The sequence below is a fragment of the Xenopus laevis genome, chromosome 5L (genome assembly GCF_017654675.1).
Source record: "Xenopus laevis strain J_2021 chromosome 5L, Xenopus_laevis_v10.1, whole genome shotgun sequence".
In the NCBI taxonomy this organism is placed as follows: Eukaryota; Metazoa; Chordata; class Amphibia; order Anura; family Pipidae; genus Xenopus; species Xenopus laevis.
In genome coordinates, this window is record NC_054379.1 from 6,656,957 (window position 1) to 6,672,192 (window position 15,236).

The following is a 15,236-nucleotide window of genomic DNA, read 5'->3' on the forward strand; positions in this document are numbered from 1 at the left end:
GTGACTAATGCTCACCTTGTTGATTTTGATGTCAGTGCCTTGTTCTCATTCAATTTTCTGCCTCCACTTTCTGTGTAAAGAGAGAGAAAGAGAGAAACAATAATAATAATGAGAAAACTGTAAATATACCTTTCCCACAGAAGCCAGATATGTTTTGTTAAAGGAGAACTAAACCCTAAAAATGAATAGGACAACAAATGCCATATTTTATATAGTGACCTTATTGCACGAGGCTTAAGTTTCAGCTTGTCAATAGCAGCAATGATCCAGGACTTCAAACTTGTCACAGGGGGTTACAAACAAATACAATATAGCGCCAGACCTTAGGAGCCATGACAAAGCAGATCAAATATTCCTGTTTTTTTATTTACTTGAGCAAACATACATTCTGACAAAAACGTCTGTGCTAAAACAAGGAAAGACAAAATATTGTCTAATAAAATAAACACAGAGAAAGGCATAGTCACTAAAGGTGGCGCATGTGTGAAATAAATTAAAGGAACAGTTCAGTTTCCCAGGTTAAAAATAAGCCTTTGTCTAATATAATCATCATTTATTTATATAGCGTCGACAAGATACGCAGTGCTTTACCTTAGTTATAGCAAACAGGGAATAAATGGAGGATAAAAAACAAGGGTTATAGATACAATAGGATTAGAGGGGCCTACAAATTAGAGTTTACAAAGTAAAGGTTAGGGTACAATTGAGACATTAGGATTTTAGAAACAATTTTGAGATTTTTGATACAGCAATGATTGATTAATTAAGGTACACTGAATAAGCTAATATATTTTGATATACATCTCCATTCACTCTTCTCCCAGCTGACTTGAGTTACTACTCATACGACTGTACTGGAAGAAGCTTACTTGCAAACAATCAGAGGAGCTCGGAGTTTCAGACACCAGGTTAGCGTTATGCTTGTCTATTTCTCAAGCTGATATACTGTAAGAAATAGACACAAATGATTATTTTCCACTGTCCCAGAACTCAGAGTGCCTCTGCCTGCTTGCAAGTTGGCAGGTTGGCATCATTCTATATATCCTTAGAAGCCTATTTATCATGCTGTTTCTCATACAATGTAGCCTTAAAGGGATCCTGTCATCGGAAAACATGTTTTTTTTCAAACCACATCAGTTAATAGTGCTGCTCCAGCAGAATTCTGCACTGAAATCCATTTCTCAAAAGAGCAAACAGATTTTTTTATATTCAATTTTAAAATCTGACATGGGGCTAGACATTCTGTCAATTTCCCAGCTGTCCCCAGTCATGTGACTTGTGCCTGCACTTTAGGAGAGAGATGCTTTCTGGCAGGCTGCTGTTTTTCCTTCTCAATGTAACTGAATGTGTCTCAGTGGGACCTGGATTTTACTATTGAGTGTTGTTCTTAGATCTACCAGGCAGCTGTTATCTTGTGTTAGGGAGCTGCTATCTGGTTACCTTCCCATTGTTCTTTTGTTTGGCTGCTGGGGGGGGAAAGGGAGGGGGTGATATCACGCCAACTTGCAGTGCAGCAGTAAAGAGTGATTGAAGTTTATCAGAGCACAAGTCACATGACTTGGGGCAGCTGGGAAATTGACAATATGTCTAGCCCCATGTCAGATTTCAAAATTGAATATAAAAAAATCTATTTGCTCTTTTGAGAAATGGATTTCAGTGCAGAATTCTGCTGGAGCAGCACTATTAACTGATTCATTTTGAAAAACGAATTTTTTCCCATGACAGTATCCCTTTAATGTAAACCACCACAACTCACCAGTAGTATTCCTGGCACCGGACTTCCATGTGTCTGGAGTGATAACTGTGCCCAGTTTCTTCTCGCCTGCCATTAAACACAAGTAATTGGTTATTTATCCAATCCTAATAAGGCTTCTTCTAGATCAAGTGAATCACACACACACATATATTTCTACATTATTCATATGTTTCCTCATAACCTGCCAAAGTGCCCAAAAGACCCGCTTGTACTGTGACTTTACCCTCTAAGCAAAGCAGATGCTTTATGTGTATGGGCAGCTTTAGCTTTGGATCAGATCTCTTGAAATCTATGAAAGTCTCAGTTATCTTTTGCCATACAAGTGTCCATCACAAAAGATAATTAGAATAGAATACATTGTGACAGTAAGACTGGGAAATCTCATCTGCCTCGGGGTTCAAGGCACTGAAAGGATGGAAAGGCCCTGCTGCTGTTTAGATTCTGTGAGAGTAATGGAGCTGATAAAGAATCATGCATGGAATAAAACAGATAGATCTATAGGCAATGGGGCTGATTTTGCCCCTGTGCAGTAACCCTTAGCAACCAAGCAGTGAATAGCTTTGTTCAGCCAGCTGCATGGAAAAATGTGAAAGTTAAAGGGGTTATTCACCTGTAAAGAAGAACTAAATTCCCACGTACCAAAAAAGCCTCCCCTTAACTGCCTGCGTTGCCCCCTCTCCCTCCCCGCACTGTGTATTAGTTAAAAAAAAACCTTAATAAAAATCGGACCCTAAAATGCAGAGTTGCGAGTTATGAAATCAGCATTGTGTCCTGAAAGAAAACAAAGTGGTGCAAGATGGTGCCCTGGAGCTCCACTGCGCTGCATTTTAGGGTCAGATGTTTTTCAAGGTTTTTTTTAAACTAATGCCCAGTGCAAGGAGGAAGAGGGGGCAATGGCAACGAATATGGAAGCAGAGCTGATCCACAGGACCAAAGGAATTCAGTTATAAAATTATTTTATTTGTAGAAAAGTTAAAAGTATATCTGCATCTCCATCTACCCTACACGTTTCGCACCCCTAAGGGCACTTAATCATGGGCAATGGCAGGCAGTTAAAGGACAACTAAACCCCACAATAAGAAAAGCCCCTACTCTAGATAGTCCCCCCTCCCTACTTCCTACCCCCATTGTGAATTGCGCGCTCACTTATTAATACAGAGTAGCGCAGTGGAGCTCACGGGTTCCATCTTCTGGGTCTTCGTTCTTCTTCAATAAGGGAATCGGAGAATCCCGGGATTCGTACCAACTATTCATGTGCCAAAAAAGTTCAGAAAATTGCTGAAGGGAAGGAAGAGGATCCGAAGAAGAAGGGATCCTCTTAAAGGGTTACTATCATTGGAAAACATGTTTTTTCCAAAACACATTAGTTAATAGTGCTGCTCCAGCAGAATTCTGCACTGAAATCCATTTCTCAAAAGAGCAAACAGATTTTTTTATATTCAATTTTAAAACTGACATGGGGCTAGACATTTTGTCAATTTCCCAGCTGCCCCCAGTCATGTGACATGTGCTCTGATAAACTTCAGTCACTCTTTACTTATATCACCCCCCTCCCTCCCCTAAACAACAGAACAATGGGAAGGTAACCAGATAACAGCTCCCTAACACAAGATAACAGCTGCCTGGTAGATCTAAGAACAGCACTCAATAGTAAAATCCAAGTCCCACTGAGACTGATTCAGTTACATTGAGTAGGAGAAACAACAGCCTGCCAGAAAGTAATTCCATCCTAAAGTGCAGGCACAAGTCACATGACTGGGGGCAGCTGGGAAACTGACAATATGTCTAGCCCCATGTCAGATTTCAAAATTAAATATAAAAAAATCTGTTTGCTCTTTTGAGAAATGGATTTCAGTGCAGAATTCTGCTGGAACAGCACTATTAACTGATGCGTTTTGGAAAAAAAACATGTTTTTCCATGACAGTATCCCTTTAAAAAATTTGCAATTGGTATTCTTTTTTTATTATTTGTGGTTTTTGAGTTATTTAGTTTTTTATTCAGCAGCTCTCCAGTTTGCAGTTGAAGCCATCTGGTTGCTAGGGCCCATATTCCCCTAGCAACCATGCACTGATATGAATAAGAGACTGGAATATGAATAGGAGAGGCCTGAATAGAAAGATGAGGAATAAAAAGTAACAATAACAATACATTTGTAGCCTTACAGAGCATTTGTTTTTTAGATGGGGTCAGTTTGAAAGCTGGAAAGAGTCAGAAGAAGAAGGCGACATATTAAAAAACTATAAAAAAAGAAAAATAAAGACCAACTAAAAGGTTGCTTAGAAGTGGCAATTCTGTAACAAGCTACAAGTTAACTGAAAGGTGAACCATCCGTATTAAGAGTTACTATAAAGCTGTAACGTGACGTGAGCCAAGGACAGATGTAGCTTTACCCAGAGAAGATCCCCAGAAGCCGGCTTTTTACTTACATTTATCGCACACCATGTCCCTCACTTACTCCGTCCACTCTACACAACAACAACAACAAGAACAACCAGGAAGTTGCTTTGGGGGACGTCACTTCCTGATACGGTCTCAACCAATGGAATAAGCTTAGGAACCTCGGCGGAAGTTGACCGCTGATTGGCTTGAATGGTTGTCTATCAACCTTCTCAGGTGAGGGAGGAGGAAGCAGAAGTGGCACAGGGTGAATGAGCGCACAGGTGAGTCGTGGGAGATACTGAAATGTGTCCCTTGTAGGTTATATATAAGGATATATTTGTGCTGCTGAGTCCCGGTTGCCTCCTGCCCCTGGTGTCTCAGGAGAAGCTCCTAGGGGATGATGGGAGTTGTAGTGCAGACAATTTCTGCAGAGCCGGGTCTTCGGGTTTCTTCCAGACTGACATAAGCACAATGTCCTGTCTCTGTGTCACTAATGGCTACGGGTTTACGGAAAGCAAATGCAGGAGCGTGATTTCTCCTGAGGATGTCCTAAAATGCTTTCCGTAGGGGATACCTAGTGCTCTTTCCCCTCCTTCTTGTGAGTGTTGGGAGCAGTGACATGGGCCGCCCATCTGCTCTCCTGGGTCATTCAGTCCAACTTGAAGGTCACTCAGATATGAGCTGGATATGTATTTGCTGAACTACACAGGCTTAGAACTAGCACCAAAGCCCCAGTGTGTTACTGTTCTGTATTGGGACACTGGATTCATATTGCTTAGCGCTGTAAAGTAAATGTGATTATACAACTAAATGAATATGAATTCTATACATAGAACATATGGAGTTACATACATCACAATCAATACCGGTACAAAAGGTGAGGAAGGCCCTATGCAAAAGAGCTTACACTCTAAAGGGAAGGGAGTAATACACAAGGTGTGGGAGTGGGCAAGATCGAATTAAGTGGGTGAGAAATGTGGTACTGTATGTGGTGTTGCGTTTGGTAGTTAAGCAGAGTGAGGGGAGGCTTCTCGAAAGAAGTGCATTTTAAGAGATTTCTTGAAAGAAGAAAGGTTGGGAGAAAATCGGACAGACCGTGGGAGAGAGTTCCAGAGGAGGGGTGCAGCCCTTGCAAAGTCTTGAATGTGAGCGTGTGAGGAGGTAATGAGAGAAGCGTTGAGTAGCAGGTCAGTAGAGGAGCGTAGTAAGCGGTTGGGTGAGTATATAGAGATAAGTTCAGAGATGTAGGGTGGGGCAGAGTTATGAAGTGCTTTGAATGTCAGGGTCATTAACTTGAATTTAATTCTGAAAGGTAACGGAAGCCAGTGCAGGGATTGACAGAATGGCGAGGCAGAGGAGGAGCGGTTGCTGAGGTGTATGAGCCTCGCAGCACTGTTCATTATGGACTGGAGAGCTGACAGTCTCTGGAGGGGGAGGCCAATTAAAAGAGAGTTACAGTAGTCTAGACGTGATATGATGAGAGAGTGAATATGTATTTTGGCAGCATCTTGGGTGATTAATGATGGTATTTTGGATATGTTCCTTAGGTGGAAGTGACATGATTTAATAAGTTACTGGATATGAGGAGTGAATGACAGGGCAGAATCTAGGATAACCCCAAGGCACCGGGCCTGGGGAGAGGGGGTGATAGTGGAATTGTTAACTATGATGGATACTTCCGGGATGTTACTGGTGTTAGTTGGAGGAAAGAGAACCATTTCAGTTTTAGAGAGGTTTAATTTAAGGTAGCGGTGCGACATCCAGGTAGAGATAGCGGACAGGCAGGAGGAGACGCGAGTTAGGAGTTCTGGGTTGAGATCAGGAGATGAGAGATAGATCTGAGTATCGTTGCTGAGGGAGGAAGTATAGAGGGAGAATAGTAATGGTCCCAGGACAGAGCCTTGAGGAACTCCAACAGAAAGAGGTAGGGGAGAAGATGCTACTCCATTGTAGGAGACACTGAAGGAACGATTGGTGATGTAAGAAGAGAACCAGGACAGGGCTGTGTCACGAAGGCCAAGCGAATGGAGGGACTGGAGGAGGAGAGGGTGATCTACAGTGTCAAATGCATCAATGTGACCAAAGGCTCTGTCTCCGGGCCTTTTCTCTCATCTCTCCCTTTGGCTTTTCCTATCTCCTTCATGCTGACAACTCACACCTCCTTCTCTCCCGCCATGACATGAAAGGGTTTATTCACCTTTAAATGAACTGTTAGTATGAAGTACAGAGGGATATTCTGAGATAATTTGCAATTGGATTTCATTTCTGTTTTTTGAGCTATTTAGCTTTTTATTCAGCAGCTCTCCAGTTTGTAATTTCAGCAGTCTGGGTCCAAATTCCCCTAGCAACCATGCACTGATTTGAATAAGAGACTGGAATATGAATAGGAGAGGCCTGAATAGAAAGATGAGGAATAAAAAGTAACAATAACAATACATTTGTAGCCTTACAGAGCATTTGTTTTTTTCTGGTATGAAAACCAATCAGTTTGCACCAGTAGCACATACAGTGCCCTTTCCACTGCTTCTGTCCCAAATTGAAGCGTATGTCAATCAAACAAAATCCGGATGTTGTGGAAAACCGGCTCAGAAACCGCAGATACTGTGCTGCAAATTTATTTTAACACAACACGTTTCGAGCTTGTGTGGCTCTTTATCAAGTGTTAGTTAGTGCTCATATTACATCACGTACGTAAATCCTTTTAACCCCACCCCATACCGTGATAAGGTGCAAGTAGATACGGAAATGAAGGTCACTGCAAAGGGGAAATTAACCCTGACCTCCCAACATAGGAATGTTACAAAAAAAAGTCCAAATGTCCAAAGTGATTTCCAGTCCAATTAGACTATATAAAAATAATTGGATTGGAAATCACATTGGACATTTGGACTCATAAAAAATATTAATTTGTTTTTTTAACATTCCTATGTTGAGAGGTCAGGCTTGATTTCCCCTTTGCAGTGACCTTAATTTCCCAATTTACTTGCACACTATCACGGTATGGGGGTGGGGTTAAAAGGATTTAAATGTAATATGAGCACTAACTAACACTTGATAAAGAGCCACACTAGCTCGAAACGTGTTAAAATAAACCTTGCAGCACAGTATCTGCGGTTTCTGAGCCGGTTTTCCACAAACATCCGGATTTTGGCTTTTTTTCTCCCTGCTCCTCGGCAAGTGGCTTATAAAGTTACTATAAAATTCTCATTCTATCATTCCACACTCATTATCTGCACTAATCTCTGTTTATACTGTAGCTTGGGTTTTATACACCGCTCATGCTCCTCTATTGTCTATACAGTTCACTACAATATGATAGTCAAACACAAAAATCAAAAAAATTTCCCCTGTTGCCCCACGCTCTTCCATCTTGCTTCAGACTTTCTCCCACATTATCCCTGTTTCCAAGCCTCCTTATAAATCACTGTCATGCCTTTATAAAATTCCCCATCCTATATAATAAAGTTGATGTGTCTCTGCGTCCAGTCCCTGTCTCCGTGGGATTGCGCTACTGCGCATGTGCCCCACGGACCTCTAGCTTCTGCGTAGTCGCGACGCCAGTCTCGCGTGTTGAGATTTGCGGCTTTGGGATTTTGTGTGAGACAGGTGGCTAGGAGTCTCCAGTTAAGAGCTTTTCGAGAGGTGTAAGTATCTCTGTGGGACTGCGTGCTGGGTTGGGAAATACGGGACTGTTGGGCAGCATACACTTCCCTGTATTACCCGGACCCTCAGTGACCTGTAGACTTCGGAAGCGAGAGCGGGAGCTATGGTGCCGCCTTCTTGTTCTTGCCCATACATGGCTTTTCGTTCTGTTCGTTTTTGTCACAGAGGTTTTAGCATCGGTAGAACTGAAAAAGGATTGGATAGGCGGGGGGATGAAATTTGAGCCCTCCCCCGCTCCGTCCAGTCTATCTAATTCTTACCCAAAGGCCCTGGGCTGCTGTCCCCGCTGCCCCTATCTAAAGGTCCTTCACAAATGTGTAAATATATAGAGAGAGAGAGATGTAAAACAATTAATTACCCATGGTTCATTGAAACATGAATCTCTAATTTAGAAGTGGTTACATTTCCTTATTGCCCTTATTTTGCTTCATGGGGGAATGTATTTGATGGTGCGCATGCTCCTGTATCCTTCTTGCCAAAAAAATCCTCTAATTCCTTCCTGCCTAAAAACCTAATAATTCCTTCCAGCCTAAAAAAATCCTCTAATTCCTTCCTGCCAAAAAAACACTATAGGGATTGTATAGGCGGGTGGATGAAGTTTGATCCCTCCCCCGCTCTACTTTTTTTATTACTTATCATCAGTGAGTCATGTGACAGAAATGACATCAGAACTCACCGTTTATAACTGATGACATCAAAACTCACCATTTATAAGGATATAATAAAGTTGAAGTGTCTCTGCGTCCAGTCCCTGTGTCCGTGGGATTGCGCTACTGCGCATGTGCCCCACGGACCGTCTCTGGCGAATTTTCTACAAATGTTCTAGCGCCCGTTAATTTAACGGGCTTAATGTCTAGTATAGCATATAAAATGGAATAAAAATGCCTGATGTATTTAATGTTCTATATTGCAGATGCCAGGAGGCAAGGAGAAGCAAGAAGAACTGCTCAGCACACACCAGTAACTGCAACTTTATTGCTCTCCTGTAAGTGTTCATGACATATAAATGTGCCTCATATGACAGTTACTGTTTTACATCTAGAGAGATGATTGGAGAATTGTAGTGCCTGTAGCTTTCCCCTCATTTTCTGCATTTCTTGTTTTCACCAGGAGCTTCTGAAGGGGGCAACATGGATGAGACCGAGCTAAGAAGAATGTCCACTGGACATGTATTCTGTGTGATTGCTGTCGCTCTGTCCATATGTATTCCAACTCTCTTTTTGGATGGATTTTCCTTCCTGGGAACACACCTGAGCTGGTTGTGCATCTGCTCTTTGTGTGTTATAATCGTCAATATCCTCTTGCTTCTAACGCTGAAACCAAATGCTTCCTCCAAAAAGAGTTCTCTTGCAAACAAGGTCAGTAATGCTAAAGTATTATAAAACTATAGTTTATTCCCTTAATAATTCTCGTGTCATATTTGCCATTGGCTATGAGCACAATGCTATTACTTTACCAGTTATCCGTATGTGATAGGGGCTTGTTTGTATATAAGTAGGACTATGGAAAATCAAAGTGGTCAACAACTAGGGGCAGATTTATTAAGGTTCGAATTGGAAATTTGAATTTTAGAGTTGTATTTTTGTTCAAAACCCACATTCGAGTTGGGAATAATCCAAACTCGAATTTGAAATTTATTATACCTGGACCCTGCGAACAATTTGAATTCAACTATTCGCCACCTAAAACCTGCTGAGTTCATGTAGGAGTCAATAGGAGAGGTCCAGTGAGCCATTTGAAGACGTTAATAGCCTTCCTGACATTAACTCGATTCGGGTTTAGTCTAATTCGATTCAAGTTTTCAGTTTGGTAATATTTGTTGGTTTTTTTTTCTTAAATAAGATACTATTCGATTTTTGAGGTCATTCAAATATTAAAAAAAAAACTCTTTAATATTAGATCTTTGATAAATCTTCCCCCTAGAAAGCCTTATAGATGTATTCCACAGCCTTCAAAATTTCACTGATCCAAATAAATGCCTGAAAAACACCAGCGGAAACTGGTGATCACTGTTGGCACAATCCGTTATTGGCACAAAAATGAAAACTTAGAGGCCCATTTATCAAATGTCGAATTATTAATTCATGTAAATTTTTCAAACTTGAATATACTCTATAAGACTGGGAGTTATTTAATAAAAAATGTGAATGTCTAATATTCCATTAAATGGTTCCGACCCGGAAATTCGAACCGTATCGAGTTTTTCTCGAATGTCAGGAAGGCTATTAACATCTCCAAATGGTTTAGTGGACCTCTACCATTGACTTGTACATGAACTTGGCAGGTTTTAGGTGGCGAATATTCAAATTCGGACTGTTTCCGTGGCCGAGGTGTGATAAATCTCACAATCTAATTTACATTCGAATAGGGGGATTACAATTTGAATGTGTGAATTTTTAAACTCGAAAATTCAAATTTACTATTCGACCCTTGATAAATCTGCCCCTTAAAGGGGAACTAAACCCTAAAAATACCATCTTTTATATAGTGAACTTATTGCAGGAGGCTTAAGTTTCAGCTTGTCAATAGCAGCAATGATCCAGGACTTCAAACTTGTCACAGGGGGTCACCATCTTGGAAAGTGTCTGTGACACTCACATGCTCAGTGGGCTCTGATTGGCTGTTGAGAAGCTCGTCACTAATTATCCAACAGAAAATGAGCTTCCCTGGCTTTAATATAAGATGATGCTACAGGTTTGCTGATTATTCAATTCTGATGCTAATTGCACTGGTTTCTGTGCTGCCATGTAGTAATTATGTGTATTAATTACTAATCAGCCTTATATTGTGACATTTCTATTCTATGTGTACTGTATATTGTGAGTGGGTCCCTAAGCTCAGTAAGTGACAGCAGCACAGAGCATGTGCAGTGAATCAGCAGAAAAGAAGATGGGGAGCTACTGGGGCATCTTTGGAGACACAGATCTTTACTGCTAAAGGGCTGTGGTTGCCTTGGGCTGGTACAGAAGCACAAAACATAATGTACAACATTTCTACCTACTTTAGTTAGGCTTTAGTTCTCTTTAAATTGTCTTTGACTGCCTAACACATTCTACATTTATTGACTGTGATTTGTTTGTCTGGTAAAGGTGTTATTCGCCTTTAAATTAACTTTTCGTATGATGTAGAGAGGGATATTCTGGGACAATTTGCAATTGGATATCATTTTTTATTATTTGTAGTTTTTGAGTTGTTTAGCTTTTGATTCTGAAGTTTGAAATTTGAGCCATCTGATTGTTAGGGTCCAAATTCCCCTAGCAACCATGCACTGATTTGAATAAGAGACTGGAATATGAATAGGAGAGGCCTGAATAGAAAGATGAGGAATAAAAAGTAGCAATAGCAATAAATGTGTAGCCTTACAGAGCATTTGTTTGTAGATGGGGTAGTGACCTGTGACTAATGGAAAAGTTGCTTAGAATTAGCCATTCTATAATTTACTAAACGTTAATTTAAAGGTGAACCAGCCCTTTAAGGGTTATAGGGTTATTGTTGTTGATGAAAGAGATTTTTACATATTTTTTTTTGTTCTTGTTTTCTAGTTCAACAAGCTCACAAAGTCCTGCATCTACTTTCTGATTTCCTGCTTCCTCTTTCACGGAATCATAGTCCTGTATGGTGCTCCGCTTGTTGAGTGAGTATTGAACTACCTACTGTACTGTCACTTTAATCTCTGTTCTGGTTTAAAGCTACAGTGTTGGCATTGATGAAGAAGTCTCTGCTCAATTGGTGCACAGAGGAAGCCCCACCCTGCACTATCTCTGGAATCAAAAACAATAACAGCATCGTGGTGTTATTTTTTTTATTATCATTATTATTTAGTCCTCATATAGAATTGTCCAATGTCTATGCATGTAGGGGAGTTCTTTATGCATAATAAAGGGGTGGTTTACCTTTCAGTTAAATTTTAGTATGTTGTAGAATGGCCAATTAAGCAACTTTTCAGTTGGTCTTCGTTAATTATTTTTATTAATTTTTAAATTATTTACCATTTGCTTCTGAATCTTCCCAGTTTTTAAATGGAGGTCACCGATCCCATCTAAAAACAAATGCTCTGTAAGGCTAGAAATATACTGTTACTGCTAGTTTTTTATTACTCCTCTTTCTATTCAAGTCCTTTGCTATTCATATTCCAGCCTCTAATACAAATCAGTGCAGGGTTGCTAGGGGAATTTGGACCTAAGCAACTAGATGGCTGAAATTGCAAACTGGAGAGCTGTTAAATAAAAAGCTAACTCAAAAACCACAAATAATAAAAAAAATGAAAACCAACTGCTCTCTACATCATACTAAAAGTTAATTTAAAGGCGAACAACCCCTTTAAAGGCTAAGTAACCCTTTGAAAATAAGCTAATATAAAATTAATAAGGATGCTATTCTAAGCATTTCTGCAATGTACGTTCATCATGGATTTTGTCAGTTTCCCACCAGTCTGACCAGCAAATAGTCAAGGAAGTTGTCAGGAGAAAGAAAGAGGCTGCTCTGATGTTCTTCTACTAATGAAAGATTCCTAAGCAGATCAACATCAGAACAGCCTCTTTCTTTCTCCTGACAACTTCCTTGACTACTTGCTGGTCAGACTGGTGGGAAACTGACCAGCAGGTGGCGCTGTTGTAACACAATTCATTCATATTAACAGCACATGTATCCCTTAATATCTTGGAATAGAAAGAAAATAAATAATGAATGCAAATGATAAAAGTGCTTTGAATAGTCCCCTCATCAATTTTACATTCACTTATTTTAAAGGTTTACTTATCCTTTAACAAAGGGTGAACTTTCACGTTCACCCTTTGACAAATACGCCTCTAAAAATCCCATAGAAATGAATGGAGAGAGGCAGTATTTCACTTTAGCAGACTGTGTCGATCTCTAACTTCACTCTTTGATAAATATACCCCAATGGGAGACGGCCATTCTGTAATTCAGAGCTTTCTGGAAAACTGGTTTCCTGATAACTGATCCCATAACTGTATTTGGTTTTAGATCCCATTTCAGCACCAGAATGTGCAACAATATACGTAGGTGGAAAGTCTGTTGTTTTTATCTTACCAGGCGCTTTCTTTTCAATAAATATGCTGCGTATGGAATGTTTGTGTAATTTATCAGTCATAACCATATTCATTTTTGCCTTTCCAGGAGTGTGGCAGAGACCTTTCTGTTTGCTGTTCTCTTATCATCTTTCACTACTTCACGCTGCCTCTGTCTACTAGGACCAAGCTTTCCTGCCTGGCTCAGAGTTTTCAGTAAAGATGGGTATGTTTTAGCTACATATTCTGTTTACCTTTAGTATTCTTTCCCACAGTGAGCAAGACATGATTTTATTTAAATAAATCTACCTGCTCAGGATAAACGTATTCTGTCTGTAGTTCTACTTCAGCTGTCACAGGTGTGTATTTGTATCCCTGTAAATTGGGGGGTATTTAATAAGAAAAAAATGCAATATCTAAAATATGACCGACTCGAATCAAATTCAACTAAACTCAAATCGAGTTTTTTCTCCGAAAAAAAACCTTGAATGTCAGGAAGGCTAGTAACATGTTCAAATTGGTCCTTGGACCTCTCCCTTTGACTTATACATGAACTCAGCAGGTTTTAGGTGGCGAATAGTCGAATACAAGTTTTTTAAAGGGCCAGGGTTTGCTAAATCTTAAAATTCTAATTGAGTTTGGATTATTCACAGTTCGAATTTGAGACTTTTGACCATAAAAAAAAATTGAAAATTTGAATTTTCAATTCGACACTTAATAGGGTGGTTCACTTTCAAACACTTTTTTCAGATCAGTTGGTTTCAAACAGTTCACCAGAAATAAAGACTTTTCCCAATCACTTTCTATTTGTGATCGTTCTTCTAATACTGAAGTGTAAAGTTTCATTTTTCACAGCAGCTCTGGGAGGGGGGGGTCACCGACCCTATAAACTGATCTAAATTGATACATTTAGTTGATACATTTTTTATCTTTGTCCCTGCTGGGCAGAATCACTGAGTTTCATTAAAGGCAGCTGTTCGTGTTGATACAATAGTTACTAATATTCCACAGAAACTGCTGAGAGATGTGTCAACTAAATGTGTCAACTAAATGTGTCAACTAAATGTGTCAACTAAATGTGTCAACACAGGGGCCGATTCACCAAGGGTCGAATATCGAGGGTTAATTAACCCTCGATATTCGACTGGGAATTAAAATCCTTCGACTTCGAATATCGAAGGATTAAATCCTTCGAATCGAACGATTCGAAGGATTTTAATCCAACGATCGAAGGATTATCCTTCAACCAAAAAAATTTAGGAAAGCCTATGGGGACCTTCCCCATAGGCTAACATTGAGTTCGGTAGGTTTTAGATGGCGAACTAGGGGGTCGAAGTTTTTTCTTAAAGAGACAGTACTTAGACTATCGAATAGTCGAACGATTTTTAGTTCGAATCCTTCGATTTGTAGTCGAAGTAGCCCATTCGATGGTCGAAGTAGCCCAAAAAACACTTCGAAATTCGAAGTTTTGTTACTTCGAATCCTTCACTCGAGCTTGGTGAATTGGCCCCACTAAATGTGTCAACTAAATGTACCAACTTGTAACAATTCAGAATCTGCTCCTGGATCACTGAGCTGCCAGACTGAGACACCAAAGACATGAACATATATTTTAATTTTGGGAAAACTGTAAAAAATGGAAGGTAGTTGCAAAGAGTCTTTGTTTCTGGTGAACAATTTGAAAACATGGGAACTGAAAAAAGTGTTTGGAAGGTGAACTGCCCCTTTAAAATATCTGCCCCTAAGTGGCCAACTGGTTAAATTTCTGCTTGCTTTTAACCCTTTGACTACTGCTGGGTGAGCACTTTGACTACTCTTGTTTGGCAAGGCCCCTATACTAGCAGATCTTTAACCAGTTTTACTACCATCATGCCGGGCCAAATTGGGGTGATCTTATTGTTTGCTCCTAGACAAACAATCTTATCATAATGGAGGCATGGGGTGACCCATCGCTAAGGACCACATCGACATACTGATACAGTCCTTGTCTAACAGTTTTTTACTAATTTTATCTTCCTGATGGTTAGCTGGTCAAAAATCAGTTGGCCGAGCAGCCAGGAGGGCCTAAAGGTGGCCATAGATGCACTGATTATATCGTACGAAACAAATTTCCATACGTTATTTGCTGCGTATATGGCGGGAAATGAGCCGACCGATATGGGCTGAAGACTTGGCTATTGGTTGGCTCGAGAATCGGGTGCCTTCTAACATTAGTGCTGAATGGTCAGATACAGGTAGAATTCTATCGTTTCTATGTATATCTGACCATTCAGCGCTACACGTGTCCTTACTTCTAGGTAGAATTATTCAAAGATCATTATTTAGAACATTCTGTCCCTAGGAACGCATCACTTACAAACAGCAGACCGAAAAATAACAAAAATCTCCCTTTGCTTCATTATCACTT

General features: G+C 40.1%; 2 protein-coding genes across 3 annotated transcripts in view; one reads left to right on the forward strand and one right to left on the reverse strand.

Moving 5' to 3' along the window:
* Positions 1-4,326, reverse strand: part of cript.L (CXXC repeat containing interactor of PDZ3 domain L homeolog) — a 23,108-nt gene extending 18,782 nt beyond the window's left edge. Inside the window, exons 1-3 of one of the 2 annotated variants that reach the window (XM_041562493.1) lie at positions 4,184-4,326; positions 1,757-1,822; positions 16-70 (exon numbers count right to left, since the gene is read on the reverse strand). In XM_041562493.1, the coding sequence (XP_041418427.1) occupies positions 16-70; positions 1,757-1,822; positions 4,184-4,199 (137 nt within the window). In that variant the 5' untranslated portion in view covers positions 4,200-4,326. The remainder of the gene's footprint in view (positions 1-15; positions 71-1,756; positions 1,823-4,183) is intronic. The other variant, XM_018262542.2, reaches the window with a different exon arrangement.
* Positions 4,304-15,236, forward strand: part of pigf.L (phosphatidylinositol glycan anchor biosynthesis class F L homeolog) — a 17,352-nt gene continuing 6,419 nt past the window's right edge. Inside the window, exons 1-5 of the mRNA XM_018262540.2 lie at positions 4,304-4,417; positions 8,713-8,784; positions 8,910-9,157; positions 11,342-11,433; positions 12,939-13,055. Of these exons, the coding sequence (XP_018118029.1) occupies positions 8,930-9,157; positions 11,342-11,433; positions 12,939-13,055 (437 nt within the window). The 5' untranslated portion in view covers positions 4,304-4,417; positions 8,713-8,784; positions 8,910-8,929. The remainder of the gene's footprint in view (positions 4,418-8,712; positions 8,785-8,909; positions 9,158-11,341; positions 11,434-12,938; positions 13,056-15,236) is intronic.